This window comes from Neovison vison, chromosome 9 (genome assembly GCF_020171115.1).
Source record: "Neovison vison isolate M4711 chromosome 9, ASM_NN_V1, whole genome shotgun sequence".
NCBI lineage: Eukaryota > Metazoa > Chordata > Mammalia > Carnivora > Mustelidae > Neogale > Neogale vison.
Window position 1 is genome coordinate 33,104,494 of NC_058099.1, and position 15,554 is coordinate 33,120,047.

The 15,554-nt window shown below is 50.6% G+C and overlaps 1 protein-coding gene across 1 annotated transcript in view; it reads right to left on the bottom strand.

The window, feature by feature from the left end:
- Positions 1-15,554, bottom strand: part of TMOD1 (tropomodulin 1) — an 84,446-nt gene that overhangs the window by 24,181 nt on the left and 44,711 nt on the right. Inside the window, exons 4-7 of the mRNA XM_044265294.1 lie at positions 13,905-14,024; positions 5,013-5,102; positions 3,955-4,085; positions 2,192-2,299 (exon numbers count right to left, since the gene is read on the bottom strand). Of these exons, the coding sequence (XP_044121229.1) occupies positions 2,192-2,299; positions 3,955-4,085; positions 5,013-5,102; positions 13,905-14,024 (449 nt within the window). The remainder of the gene's footprint in view (positions 1-2,191; positions 2,300-3,954; positions 4,086-5,012; positions 5,103-13,904; positions 14,025-15,554) is intronic.

Below are 15,554 nucleotides of genomic sequence, written 5' to 3' on the forward strand. Positions count from 1 at the left end.
AAACAAAGACGTTACAGGAAAACTACAGACCAATATCTCTCATGAGCATAGATGCAAAAATCCTCAAAAACATAGCAACTGGAATTTAACAATGTATAAAAAGGTTATACACTGTGACCAGTGAGATTTATCCCAGGTATGCAAGGCTTGCTCAACATTTGAAAATCAATTAATGTAACCCATCACAACAACAGGATAAAAAAGAAAAGTCACATGATTGTAACAATAGATACAGAAAAAGCATTTGACAAAATCCAACACCCATTCATAATAAAAACTCTCGGTAGATTAGAAATAGACAGGAACTTCCTCAACTTGGTAAAGAATATGGACAAGAAACCTACAGTTAACATTATCCTTAATGATAAGAGATTCGAAATGTTATTACTAAGATTAGGTACAAGGCAAGGATGAACCCACTCACCACTCCTTTTGAACATCAGAATAGAAGTTCTAGCTAATGCAATAGGCAGGAAAAGGAAATCAAATGTATAAATCATATATATATATATATATATGGAAGAAATAAAATTGTTTGCAGCTGATATGATTGTCTTTGTAGAAAATCTGAAAGAACTGGCCAAAAAAAAAAAAACCCTCCTGGAACTAATCAATGATTATAGCAGGATAGCACAATATAAGATTGACATATAAAAATTAACCACTTTCCTATATTCTAGGAAGGAACAAGTGGAATAGGAAGTTAAAAACATCACACCATTTACATAAGTACCCTCAAAAGTGAAATACTTAGGTCTAGAGCTAACAAAATATGTAGAAGATATATATGAGAAAAGCTATAAAACTCTGATGTATAAAAATCAAAGAACTAAATAAATAGATATTCCAGGGTGCCTGTGTGGCTCAGTTGGTTAAGCAACTGCCTTCGGCTCAGGTCATGATCCCAGGGTCCTGGGACCAAGACCCACATCCGGCTCCCTGCTCAGTGGAAAGCCTGCTTCTCCCTCTCCCTCTGCCTGCTGCTCTGTCTATGTGTGCTCTCTATCTGTCAAATATATAAATAAATTCTTAAAAAAAATAGATATTCCATGTTCATGGATAAGAAGACTCAATACTGTCAAGATATCAGTTCTTCCCTCCTTGATCTATAAGTTCAATGCAACCCAGCCAAAATTCCTGCAGTTTATTTTGTGGATATTAACAAAATGCTACTAAATGATTAACTGCCATCTTTGGTAAGCTAATTCTTGCACTTTTAACCTGCTATTAGTGTTGTAATAATCATACTATACTGTCAGGCTTTAGTTGTCTGCATGGCCAAATGGACCGTTATATTCATGAAAGTGAGAAATATAGGGGCACTTCGGTGGCTCAGTTGGTTAAGCATCTACCTTTGGCTCAAGTCATTATCTCAGGGTCCAGGGATCGACCCCCATGTTGGGTTCCCTACCCAGCGGAGAGCCTGCTTTTCCCTCTCCCTCTGCCTGCTGCTTGCTCTCCCTGCTTGTGCGCTCTCACTCTCTCTCTCTCTCTCTCAGGTAAATAACAAATTAAAAAGTTAAAAAAAAAAAAAGTGGGAGCTATGACTGTCGGTCACCGTTATATTCTCAGAGCCTAATTCGGTGCTGGAGACAGACTCTCAATAAATATGTTTGAATATTTAACAGAAAAGAAAAAAAAGAATTGTTGCCTACTTTATAATAAATACCATTTAATTTGATCAGCAATATCTTTATGACTTGGGCAAAAAGAAACAAATAAAATTGGTCATCAGGACCCACTGAGTAAGATCATGATTTTGGATATAAAGGGACTGAAGCCCAGGGAGGGGTGGGTACTTCTCCAACGCGGCGTGCTAAGTGGGGACAGATCTGCTTTAGAACCAACATGACTTGCATCTAAATCTTAGTTCCACTTCTCACATGCTGTGCAACTTTGGACAAAGAGTAATGCCTGAACTCCCTGCACCCCCACGTTCTTTGTCTGCAAAGTGGGGAGACCTACATCCCTGAGATCGGGGTGACTGTGGATGTTAACTAGCATAATGTACAGATGTTGCCTGGATAATGGCGTTTGTGTTCACATCGTCTCCTGGCTCCTGGCCGTTGCCTTTCATCATACCACACAGGGTTCTTCCTCAGTGGGGTTCAGCCAGTCCTGGGGCCACAAGCATCCATCCTGCTGTTTCTAGCCCCCCAGTTTCAACGCAGTGGAACTGAAATGTACATACATGTGCCACGGGGTCATTGCTCCGTGTTCCCACGATGCTGAACTTCTTCACATATGTGTTCTCTTTCAGGGCTTCGGCATAGGCCTTGAGAGTGGGAATGGGGATATTCTGCAGAGAGAGAGGCAGGCGGTGAGGAGCAGCCCCGACCAGGGTCAGGCTGGGAAGACAGACGGGGCAGTGACCCTCTCACACATGCAGCCTGATTCCTAGTAGGTCTCTCACCAGATTGCTCAATAGGCAAAGAGTTCCTGCTTTGCCCCAAAAGGCTGAGATCTGGAGAGAACTTATAGGTAAATAAATTGACAGAAAACCATCGCTGACAGTTTTAGGGAGGACCCTGTGCAGATGGAGACCAGAGAAGGAAAAACCAAGGCAAAGGATGCAAAGGAGTGCTGTGCTGGGGGCTCAGGACTGGGGTGTGGAGTGGGCAGGGCCTCGGCCTCTGCCTGGACAACTGGCAATGTTTCTGACTCTCTGTAACATTGGGCAAAGTCTCCTCTCTCTCTAGGCCCGTTTTTGGAAAACCAGTTGGGGTCTGGACACTGCCCTAGATGATCTCTAGGAGACATCTGTTCTGCCAGGTCTCAGCTGTACCGCACAGCAGAGGCTCCTGGGGAACTTTTGTAAACTGCTGATGCATGCGTCTGGACCAGACCAATAAATTCAGAATCCCTGGGGGTGTGGCTTTGGCATAGATTTCTTAATCTTCTCAGGAGAAAACCACTGATCTGGTCCAAATTTCTCACGTGCGGAAGGGAAACTGAGGCCTGGAGAGGGACGAGCCTGTGGGCCCACGGTGAAGGCGCACAGCCACGGCCGGGTTCCACACCCCTGAGCCGCTCTGAGCCAGGATTCACTGCCAGGGTACAGAGTTCTGAGCTGTGCCAGGGCCTCCCACTGGGCACCCGGCAGACAATGGAGGCACCCGAGAGAAAACCTGGCTGTGTTTGCAGGATCTCTCATTTCAGAGTGTCATGTTAGCTCCCCGCGGGAGCAGAGCCTGGGGAGGCCAGGTGGAGGAGAACACTTCGGGCGCAGGTTTCTAATCAGATTAGGCTGTGGGGCTGGCAGCTACTTAAAAGAAAATGGAGAAGAAAGGAAAGAGGAGCTGGGGAGGAGGGGCGGGGGCCCACTTCTTATCTTACCCCCACACCCTCCCAGAACTAATCCTGCTGGGCTCTGGGCTAAGCAGGTGGGCAGGCAGCTGGTTCTGCTCCTGAATTCCTCCTGTAGCCCGTCCAGGGTCAGATGCTTGTCCATCGGACCCTCCTCTGCCCTTGGTGGTCACACAGGCGACATCTGGTCAGGCTGGACACAGGGGCCAACAGCTCCCTGCCAGGGCTGCAGAATGAGGCTGACCACACGGATGATGGCGTGCGGATGGTTCAGGGCTGGCCCCTCCCAGGGCTGTGGGACCCCATTCACCCGCTGGGTGCAGGCTTTTCCTAGCCTTGGGATCCCCGGCAGTCAGGTATCTGACTTACGATTTTAGCTCAGAGAAGCTCTCAGCGTTTCGAATAACAAGGCAGGTTTCCAGAATCGAAGGTGTTTGGGCCCATGGTGAACACCGGGGCCTGAAGAAACCAAGGCCATAGGATGTGTTTGCTTACAGCGCCCAGGCCTTTGAGAGGTTTTGCCCCCTTCCTGATCCGGAAGCGCCCAGAACCCAAACAGGTCCCTGTTCTCTCCGTATAGCCTTGTCTGGGCCCGCACATGGGCTCCTCCCACCTGCCCCAGGTGAAATGAAATCAAAAGGACTTTACCCGGATGTTGTTGAGGTTAACCTCCTCAAGTTTGGGGTCATTGTTCTTTATCCGCTCCAGGGTTTCCTCGACGTCTGTTGAATTTGGCTCTTCATCAGGCACAGGTTTGTATTGTGTGGGTTTGATCACACCTAGAGGGACGGACAGAAGAGAGGTGGCTCACGGGAACACAGGGAGCCTCTCCCTCCACAGGATTCTCTGGAAGGAAGCAGCAGCAGAGTTCAGCCCCAAGAAAAGGCGGCACATTCGGGGGCGCCAGCAGAGGTGGGGAGAAGCGCTGACCGCACCCTGCTTGGACTCCGCCTTTGAGGCCTACATGCCCCGGGGTGAATGACTGAAACCCTCTGACCCTCCGTGTCCTCCTTTGTAAGGTGTCAGACAGACGCTTCACCTCAGTGGACTCTTGTGAGGATAAAATGAAGCCTGAACGTGAGAGAAACATATAAGCTTTCCAGAGAGAGGGTCAGTATTCTTCTGGTACCCTCACTGATTTGGGGGGTCAAAAGGCCAGCTAGGGACGATGCAGGGGAGAAGGAAGGACAATACAGTATGGTCCCAGGAAAGGACAAGGGGCGTCGAGGAACAAAAGAGGCCCCAGGAGACAGACACGTGTGGACGTGTAGAAATTCATGATCGTGACGGAGTCCCAGGCCAGCGGTGGAGGGACGGATTTTGCAAACAACAGTGTTGTCCCCATGGGAGAGGCACGAAAAGCGACCATTTGATCTCCTCTCACACCGCACCCAGACACAGACCCAGGCGGAGTAAGAAGTAGGATACGAGAGGTGAACCTCGAACACTCTCAGGAGACACTGGAGGAGGACATTTTTGCCACATGAGGACGGAGAAGTCCTGCACAAGCAAGACACAAATCCCAGAGAAGGTGAAGGAAAAGGTGGATAGATTTGGCTACGTCAAAATTTTAAAAATGTCTGCAATGAGCCGAAGAGCATGAGTGGGCAGAGGAAGCAAGAAGCTGCGGACGCCTTCACTTCCGGGGCGTCCTTGCTCGGGGAGGGGGAGGGGGGCCGAGCTGGGGATGAGGGCGGTGTACTCACTGTTGAGTCCCTCCTTGTTCACGATGGAGCTGCTGCCCAGGGCCTGGTAGTACTGCTGGTTGCTCATCAGCGTGTGCATGCCCAGGATAGCTGCGGGGACACAGGAGCGCTGTGACACGCCTCTCCCCCGCAGAAGAGCCTCCAGACCACGGAGGTCCCATACCCCAGGCATTTTTGCGCATGGAAATGGCAAGAAATACTTGCATGGTTTTAAATTTTACTTGATTTTGCTCTCGTCTCTATTTATGTGACGTTCAGATCTCTACACCCAGGGGAGACTTTTCCAGCCCCGGCCTCAGATTCCCAGGTGTCTCCCGGTGTCCCATGGGTACCTCCAGCCCAACTTGGCCAAAAGAGAACTCGTCCTTCCCAGCAACTACCCCTTCCTTGGGATCACCTTCTGTCTTGACATCCTGCCTGTCCCCTCAGGGTGGACCCTCGGTGGCACGGCATGCCCTAAGTCCCCTCCCTCCTAACACTGTCTCTCATCTGTCCCACCTCCCATTCTGTCTCCTCTGTGCTGGCTGAGGCCCTGCCATTCTGCAGCTGTGTTATCACAGCCGTGTAATCACTGCTGTCCTGGCCCCGGTCTCTTCCTACCTTCCCCCCACCAGCATTCATTACAGAGCAGCCAGAAAGATCCTTCTGGAAGTGCAGATCTGACCACATTACTCCTGTGCTCAGATGGGCTTTCATCCATTCGTTTGTTCAACATTTACCGAGTGCCCACATCATACGCCTGGCTCTGGGTGGGGTGGCACTGGAGGGGGAAGAAGAACGGGGGTGGTGCTGGGAGGGAGTGGGGCTGTGTGTGCAGCAAGGAACAGCAAAGTCTGTTGCAGGAGGAGATGCTAGGCAGGTACCTGCATAATTGAAAACATAAGCACAGAGTGTACATGTTGTAGAGGAAAAGTTCAGTTGCTCTGGGAGAACTGAATGGAGGGACTTGGGATAGGAGGGATGAGTAGTGTCGGCCAAATCAAGAGAAGGGAGGGGGGGTGCATTCTGGACGGCAGAGGGAATGGTGGGTGGGAAAGCCCTCAAGGTCAGGGAGTGGAAGCCTAGGGCAGGAAGGGGAAACAGAAGGTGGACGGAGCTGAGCTGGGCGCATGGTGGACCTCCCCCACCCCCCCACTCACTGCACGCTTGCTGGGGGCCAGAGAATACGGTAAATGTCAGTGATTCTCAGTTCAGCTGCACATTGGAATCCCTGGGGCATCTTTTCAAATACCTGAAGCCCAGGCCTACCCCAGACCACCATCTCTAGGGGTGGGGTCGAGCCTCTGCCTTTTTCAAGGCTCCCTAAGTAGACTCAGGGGGCAGCCAAGCTGGGAAACTGCCTGAAGCCTCACAATATCACTCCGGAGTAGATTTCATTCAAACAGGCACATTTCGATCCCGCAGGGTCTTCTAGGTTGCAGTAAGGGGTTTGTGTGTCTTTCCCTAGGAGCAGCTGAGAAGCCACTGGAGACCTCGGCAGGGACCGAGATGTCCTGACTTGGGTTCTGGGAGCATCACTCTGGCTGTGTGTGCAGAACGGACTACAGAGGGAGGGAAGGATGTGGCGACCGTGAGGCTTTGCAGCCACCCAGGTTGGAGGATGGTAGCTTGTGGCCCCCGGAGCCTGGTTTCACCAGCCCTCCATGGGCTAGCTGCTTCAACGGCCTGTCTCTTACCCACACCCTTTCTGCTCCGGTGACACAAACGGTCACGGCTCAGTACATTCTCCCGCTTCTGTCAACACCGTCCCCTCTACTGGTGGTGAGTCTCCCTCCATCTGCCATGTGTGCTGCTAAAATGCCCCCAGTAGTGTTACTAGATTTAGCAAATGAACATACGGGATACTCAGTTAAATTGGAATTTCAGATAAGCAACGAATAATATTTTAGTATAAGTATGTCCCATTCCATATTTGGGATCTACTTATATTAAAAAATTATTCATTGTTGATATGAAATTCAGATCCAACTGAGCATCCTGTATTTGTGTATTTGACCCAACAACTCTACCTTCCCATCCTTTAGGACTTGGGGTAACACTTCTTCCCTCATGGAGGCTTCTGGAATCCTCTCTCTCCCTCTCTAGTTCTCCCAGGGCACCTGCCGTCCATCCCAGCATGGACCACACAGCGTTAGAGGTAGCTGGACGCATGTGTGCTTCCTCTACTGGACTTTGGGCTTCCAGAGGTCAGGGAAGAATAGTCTCTCTTCCTTCTCCTCCAGAGTATAGTGTTTGGTAAATATTTGCTGATCCATTTTAATTGCCCTGGCCATTTCATTAGACATGATTTCTAGTGAGAGAGACTACATGAGAGTCCTTGGTGAGGAGTCAGGAGACCCGAGTTAATCCTGACTCTACTCCTGATTCTGTGTGACCGGGGGCGGGTCCCCAGCCCTCTCTGGACTTCAGCCTCCTCTCTGTGAGGAAGGGCAAGACAAGCCCTTTGGTTCTCTACCCCAGCTGCACATACAAATCACCCGCAGCTTCAAGACAATATTGGTGCTCCTCTTGGACCAGCTGATCTGAATCTCTGCAAATATATTTTTAATCCCCTTGCATGATTTTTGATGCTCAGTGGGGGCTGAGAACCACAGGATGAACGGATCTCAAAGCCCTTCTGTTTCTCACATTCTAAGAATCTTCTCTGCTAAAATTAGACTCTCCTGTTCATCACGGAGAGCTTACAGGGAGAGGCATCTGCATTTTTTAGAGCTCTCTAGGCTTTAATTTAGGCTGCTTCTACGTGGGCAGTGGGGGCCAAGGCCTGAGTCAGCAGCCGGGGAGGTGGGGAGGTGGCTCACCAGGAGCCACCTTTTGGAGCTGGCTCTTTCCCATCCCCAAATGGGCTGGTGGCAGGTGGTGGCTTATGGGTGGCTCTGGGCTGCAGCTGGGACCCCAGTTTGGAAAAAAAAAATTCGGAAAGGTTGCTAAGAATCAGAGCAAAGATGTGACATCATATCTTGCTGAGAGGTATAGAGAGGTGGGATTTGGAAAATGCCCTTTGTGCTTCATGCCAGCTTCCTATAATGGTCCAGAAAGAGGGGCAGGAAGGGCACAAGGAAGTGGCTGGGGACAGAGGGAAGAGACCTGGGTTCCAGGCTGGGCTTTGGCACCAATTTGGCACCAAAATGTCCAGGACATTTCCACTTTTTTGGGCCTCCGTCTTGTCACCTAAAAAAGGGGCTACGTTTGAACGCCAATCACTTACCCTCACATAGCACCTAGTAGTCACGCGACGTCTTATCTTTTTTATAAAAAATTATGTTCAGTTAGCCAGTCTATAGTACATTGTTAGTTTCTGATGTAGTGTTCAACGATTCCTTAGTTATGTATAACATCTCATCTTTTTATCCCATTTGATTTTTACAACAAGCCCCCAGCCAGGTTCTCTGGTTTTCCAGCAGGCTCAAGAGGGAAATGGCTTGTCAGAGCCTGCTCAGTGAGGGCCCTCTTGGCTTCTGAGACCTCCCATCCACTCCTCCATAAACTAGGCGATTAGCAGTTGCAAAGTTGTAAACTGTCCCCTCCATGCCAGAATTCCAAGGACAGATAACACGCCTATTCTGGGAGGCACCAGACATGTCAATAGCAGTTCTCAGAAGAAATGAAACTATTTGCAGTTCAGAGGAAGTTAGGGTTTGCAGAAAAAAGGAAGGAAGGGAGAGGGAGGGAAGATAGAAAGGGAGAAAGGGAAAGAAGAAAGGGAGGAAGGGAGGGAAGGAAAGACGTCAGGAAGGGAGGGAGAGAGGTGAGGGGAAGGACTTGGGGCGGGGGCTGGGGGGGATGCACCATGCAAAATCTCCATTGCTGAGCAGAAAGCAGAGCTTGGTGGCTCTAATCCTTCGGCCTGCCCCAGGCACCTAATCACGGCTCTCCCCTTGCTTGGTTTTGCACACTCATGTGGCCACAAGTGAATGATGGAGGAAAATAGCACATCAACATTGCCTGCCGCTTCATTCCTTGTAGAATATTGGCACGGCTGAATTTAGCACTGGGAAACATGACTTTTTTTTTTTTTTTTTTTAAGACCAGATCTTCCTCAAAACTGAAAAAGGACTATTTTTGAACTCTGAAAAAGAACATCGAGTTCTCTTTCCTCTTCTGCCTTGGCAGGGTTCACTCGGTTTGTAATTCCACTTAGGATGCAGAGAGATCACAGCACACATCCCGGGCCCCTCCAGCTGCCAACTGCTTGGCCGGCCCTGGGCAGAGAGCGGGAAGGCGTTTTCCTGCATCACAGAAACAGGTGGGTGAAGCCAGCTTTGGCCCGGGACTTGGGTGCTGTCAAACCACTCCTAGATAAGCCACACCCTGACCCTGGCAGAATGTGAGGAAAACCAGTGCCCAAGGATATGAGAGGACCCCAGACGCTCAAGGTGGGCGGCCAAGACTGTCTCTGAGAATCACGGGAGCTGGGCGTACCAACTGCCCATGGGGGCGGCTGGGGACTGGGCCTTCTGGAGGGAGAGACTCTTCCAGGCCGATTCCCTTTGAAGTATGGCCGCACCTGAAGGGTCCTCCCTAAAGGTTAGTCAAGATCGCATTCCCGATGCGGGAGGGGGCACTAATAATGCCAAGGGCTTGCCACGGACTCCCAGTGGCCTCTGCATTACAAGCCGAGGCCACAAGCCAAGAACTCAGCACGGTCAGGGGCTTACCCCTTCTGCTCATTACCCTGCGGTCACACTTCTCACGTTAAAATTTATATGTTTCTGGTCTGTCTTCCTCCTCACCTCCTGGTCCCCCAAGGGCAGGGCCTGGATCTGATGCATCCGAGCACACAGTAGCTTGATGATGCCCGTGGACTCCGTGTGCGAATGAATGCAGGCACAAATGGTGCACAGACACGAAAACAAACAAACAAATGGGAGTCCCCAGCTCTGCCTTCCCTAGGCCACACTCAAGTCAGGACGACACATCTGCTGGGTGTCTCTCTACATCTTCCTGTCACTGCTGGACATCAAGCCTGCTGCCTGCGTGCCAAGCAAGCCACTCGGAGTGGCTCAGAGCCTCGCTCCTGCTGTGTGCCAGCCTGGGACATGTCTCCCCCATTCCCACCCCCCCCCCCCAGCTCACCCTGCTCTTCTGCCTCGGGGCTCAGCTTCAGCCTCCACCTTCATGTCCCCCGGCCCCAGCATCTAACCCAGCCCCCTTCTTGCTCCCTGACCTTTCTTGGGATGACACTCACTCTCATTTGTCACTTCTTATTGGCCTAAGTATTTGCTGAACGTCAGCTCCGCGAGGGCAAGGACTAGCCACCCTGCACGCTGCTCTATCATCTGGAGCCGGGCGCACAGTGGGACGACACTGGATAAATGGTTGCTGAGTATGTCAATGAGGGAACCAAAACTAAGCTAATGGAAGGCTCTGCCTGGGAACCACGTCCCCAACACCAGAGATGTCCCGCAGACCGTATGCCCTCTTCTCCTTACTTTCCTTTCTCTGTTGGGTCACCCACACTCATGGCTTCAGCAACCCCATCCTTGAGAAGGGATCTGAACCCCTGGCTTGCCACACCAGACACTCACGCAAGCTCCCGCCTCAACCTCCTGTGGCCTCTTGGCCTCGGGTCCAGTGCTAGGACAGCTGCACCTCAGACACAGTCCCCAGATCTACCTTAGCCCTTTACTCTTCCATCCCCCCATCCCCCAAGCACCACCACCTTTGCCTAAGCCTCTGCTTTCATCTGGCCTCTCCCAACAGTCCCCATGGCCCCACGGATCCTAAGGGGTCAATGCCTTCCTGTGACATACAGAGACTTTCCTAATGTGGCCCCACCCTCCCCCCACTGGGCTTCATGGGGCATGGGGGTAAATCCCCTCTTGCCCACTCTCTGTGTCCCCTCAGAGGATGGCTTCATCTGCATGGTGGTGGCTGGTGCTCTCTGGAGGAGAAGTGTGCCCTCTGGGGAAGCTGCCTATGTTCAAGCCCCACAGGCCAAGCATTCAATGTCACTGCCTCCTTCCTCCAGGGACAGGGACAACAGTGACCCTTACTTCTTAGGATTGCTGTGGTCAAGAAATGCGGCAAGGCTCTAGAAGCCACTCCCAGGGCCCCTGGGCCATAAGGAGGTGGTCAGCAAATATTCCGTCCCTCCTTCCCCGGAGCCCCTGCCACCCCTTCAAACAGCTGCTTCACAGAGACCAGCGCCCAAGGTTAGCCTGTTGATACTGGTGTTGCCTTACAGCTCCCCCTGTCCTCTCCGGACAACGGAAGGGTACGGTCTCATGAACAGATAATGATGATTAGCCACGCCAACAAAAATAAAGGGAAATGGTTTCAAGAAACCAGCCCAGAAACGTAGCGCGATATTGCACTTCTATTTTGGCCCAGGAACTGGCGGTTCTGACCGGGGAGTCATCCGATAATCCCTCTGAGCTGCCTAATGAGGGCAGTGACATCACGGAGGGTGATCAGAGGAGGAGGGCCGGGATGAAAACAGCCCCAGGGTGAGACTGAGTGGAGAGGCCGGACCCAAGTGACACCCAGCCTGCCCCTAGCTGCCCGGGTTAATAGAAGTCGGGTGGACCCCCAACCACGGAGATGGTTTGCTGGAAATAAGGGAGCCTCGGGAGGACTCTATTAGGATTTTTGTGGCTCTTGGCTCGCTGCTTCTGTACTCCACGGCCAAATGAAGGCCTTTCTCTCTCAGCCCCAACACCCTGCAGACCAATGCCCTGTGGCCTTTCCCAGCTGTTCTCCCTCCTGAGGAAAATGGTGGTTTGGACTCAGAATCTGCATGTTGGCTCGCCCCATCACACACTCCTCGGGTCCCTGCAACCTGGCGTTGGCCACCAGGCCGACTTCGCGTCATATGGTGTCTTCTCACTGTCCCTCCCCTCATGGTTCCACTACAGAGGGGAGGCCACCCCCTTCCCACTCCCCAGCATGAATGTCACCAGGACTCATGCACAACGCCCACGAGAAGCCGGAGGCTGTGAGCAGGCAGAAGACAGCTTTGGTAGCCAAGTCCCCTAGCCCTGTGGCCTCACAGCTCTGGGTCTCCCACCACCCCTGAGCCTTCATTCTGTCTTCCAAGCTCTTGCGTCAGGTTTAGTCTATCTTCACATCGTTTTGACTTCTGGGCCATGTGTGGCTTACTGGCCCTCACTGCGATGCCCTGGTTCTCACAGGCTCTCTCTTGGCCAGGGCACTTGCCTCCAGAACCCCAGGCACCCACCTGAGTGTCAGGCTTTCTGCCTGAAGCTTGACAATGCTAATGACACCACAGATCTCTCCGCATTCCTGAAGACCTTCAAGGCCAGCTGTCCCCTCCAGGATGGCTCACAGGCACATCAAACTTTAAAGATCCCACAAAGAACTCAGTCCCTCCCCTTAAACTGCTCGTTTCCCACTGTTAGGGGCTGAAATGTGTCCCTCCAAAATTCGCATGTTGACGGGGTAACTCTAGTACCTTAGAATTTGCAACTGTACTTGGGAGATAAGGTCTTGAAAGAGGTAAAGTAAGTTCGAAAAAGGCTGTTCAGGGGGGCCCTGATCCAATCTGCCGGGTGTCTTCATAAGAAGATATTAGGATGTATGAAGGCACACCGGGAGACACACGCACAGAGGGACACAGTGACCTGTGGCTACTGCAAGTCAAGGAGCGAGGGCTCAGGAAAAAAACAAACCTACCAATATCTTGGACTTCTAGTCTTATCAGAACTGTGAGAGAACAAGTTTCTGTTGTTTAAGCCATCCAACCTGTGGTATTGGGTATGGCAGCCCAATCACACTATTATACGCACCTTCATTAATAGCACCACCATCCATTTAGTCCCTGCAGCCAGAAATCTGGAACCTTCCTGACTCCTCCCCCAACCTCAGTGTCACAGCCGGACAATCACAGCTGACTCTATCCTTTCTCTCCCGTTCCCACTTGCCCTGAGTCTCTTCTCACCCCATCCACACTCCTGTCGTTATCTGGGCTGGTGGTTAGTAGCTCCCAAGTTTGCAGAATGAAAAGGCCCCTTCCCACCCTTCAGGCCAGGAAGGATTACCACGGTGGGCGTGTGGGGCGCTCGCTGCAGACCGAGGCCAACCTTCGGCAGGGACAGAACTCAGGGTACACAGGGCAGGTACTAGACCATAATAAAAAGACAGTGTGTCAAAGGGCTCTGAATTGCAGGCCACCTTCTGGAGATGAAGGGCTGAGTGTAAAGGTTGTATGGAAACACATTTTGCGGTGGACAGTGTTGTACAAATCCGTGATGAAGGGGCGAGCTCCTCAAAGCCTGATCTCTGAACCTCGGAAGGGCCCTTCATAACCCTTCCAGGCCTTCACACCCTCTGCCTGTCCCCCTCCGTTCACTCTTCGCCAGTGGCTTGGGCATGATTTGGTGCTGCGGCTGGTGGAGGACCTATGCTAGCCCTCCCTGGGAGGCTTCCCATCGCTCCGGGCTGGGCTCTCATGGCAGCTGACTCCGTGAAGTGACAGGTTTGGGTGGTTTTATTTCTCTTTTCTTCACTTTGGTTTTTGATCCTGGGTTTCTTTTTTTTTTTTTTTTTTTTTTTTTTTTTTTTTTAAAGATTTTATTTATTTATTTGAGAGAGAGACAGTGAGAGAGAGCATGAGTGAGGAGAAGGTCAGAGAGCGAAGCAGACTCCCCATGGAGCTGGGAGCCTGATGTGGGACTCGATCCCGGGACTCCAGGATCACGCCCTGAGCCAAAGGCAGTCGTCCAACCAACTGCGCCACCCAGGCGTCCCTGATCCTGGGTTTCTGTCTTAATATTCTGGAGAATAATAATATAGTTAATATTATTCTGTCTCCCCAAGACCTTTTTAGAAATGGAAAGTGTGTTCATGTTGCAATAAACCATCTAAGAGTCCCTGCTAAGGCAGGTCCAACTCTTGTGGAAGACGTGGCGAAGCTTCGGGAAAGCCTCTTACCTGCGATGTCACAGAGCTCTGCATCTGAGGCGTTTGCCAAAGCCTCCTCCAGCTCCGGCTCCAGGGTCACACTTTCCAGCACGGGATCCATTGGCTTCTGCTTGGGGACCCAGACCTTTCCTGCAAAACACGAGTGCCTATTACAGGGCAGGCGACTCTGCTGGGGTAAACTCTGCTGATGGCCCTAGGAGGACTGTCCCAGAGCACTGTGGGTCCCTCAGGGCTGAGACAGTTCCCTTCAGGCTTCTCCCTCTGGGGATCCAATACCGAACTTCCCCAAGGAACAAGAACCAAAGATCTCCAACAAAGCACCTCTCACATTTGAAAAGAAGCACTTTCGATCTTGGTCCAACTAGACTGCTCACTTAAAAACACTTGTTGCTACTGAAAACAACCTGTAGGCAGGTAAAAGCTACAAAAGAAAACTTTAATCGAATGTCAGGCTCTGGGATACCCTAACCCAGGGTTCGGATGTGAGAGAAAAATTTAGAAACATTTCTAAACAAAATACACTCAGATTATTAAAAGAATAGGGAGCAAAAATGTATCCTTGCCTCATAGGACATTATATTTTTAAAGTGTCAGACTCATGACTGGACAAGGGGGCAAAGAGGCGCACAAGGACGGTCACTGCGCTGACCACCGATAGGGGGTTGTTGAAGAAATTACGGGACGTCTACAAGATGGTGTTCTCACACTGATTGTAAAGGATGATGGGGATGTTCACTTATGAAGAAGGACAAGCAGGATATAAAGTGAGAAAAAGCAAGTCTGTAAAAGAGCACAAACAATGTAATTCCATGTATGAAAACTGTATTCGTTCATCGTTCGTTCATTCATTCATTCATTCATCGCACTAGATATTTACCGAGTGCTTCCTAAGTGCCAGGCACCCTTCTAGCAGCCAAGGGGAGGGGGAGCACTGAACCATTCACGATTTAGTGAAAGCAGACAGACAGTAAACAATCATGCAAAGATATCGCCTGGCCTTAGGCATTGTGGAGGAAAATAAAGCAGAGCAAAAGACTAGGAAGTTCCAGGCTGGGGTCCAGTCGAGCTTGGGTTTTTTTGGGTCGGGTAGTCAGGGAAGGCCTCACTGAGATGATGGTCTACAAGCTGGTCTACAGGACAGAGGAAGGAAACATGCCCCAAAGACCAGCTGCAAGGCAAAGATACCTGCCCTCACTGTGGCTGTTAAATGTGCACCGAGAGTTCCAGTCAGAGCAAATGGACAAGAAAAAAAAAAATGGCATCCAGACTGGAAAGGAAGAAGTAACATTATCTCTGATTGTAGCAGACATGATCCAATATGCAGAAACCCCTAAAGATTTGACAATGTGCTGTTAGGACTGATAAACACTGCTCTGAGTGAGTTACAGAGTAAAACAAGTTCAGTGTGTACAAACGGGTGGGGGGGTTTTCTGAATGGCAGCAACCTGAAAGGAAAATTAGAATGGTCATTTCACCTACAGTAGCATCCAGAGGAATAAATGCTTAAGGATAAATTTAACCAATGAGCGGAAGGACTTGTGCAAGGGATGCTAGAAAACGTTGCCACAAGGTATTACGGAAAACCTAAATAAATAGAAAAATATCCCAAGTTTGTGGATTGGGAGACAATATTCAGATGGCAATATTGCCCAAAGCAAT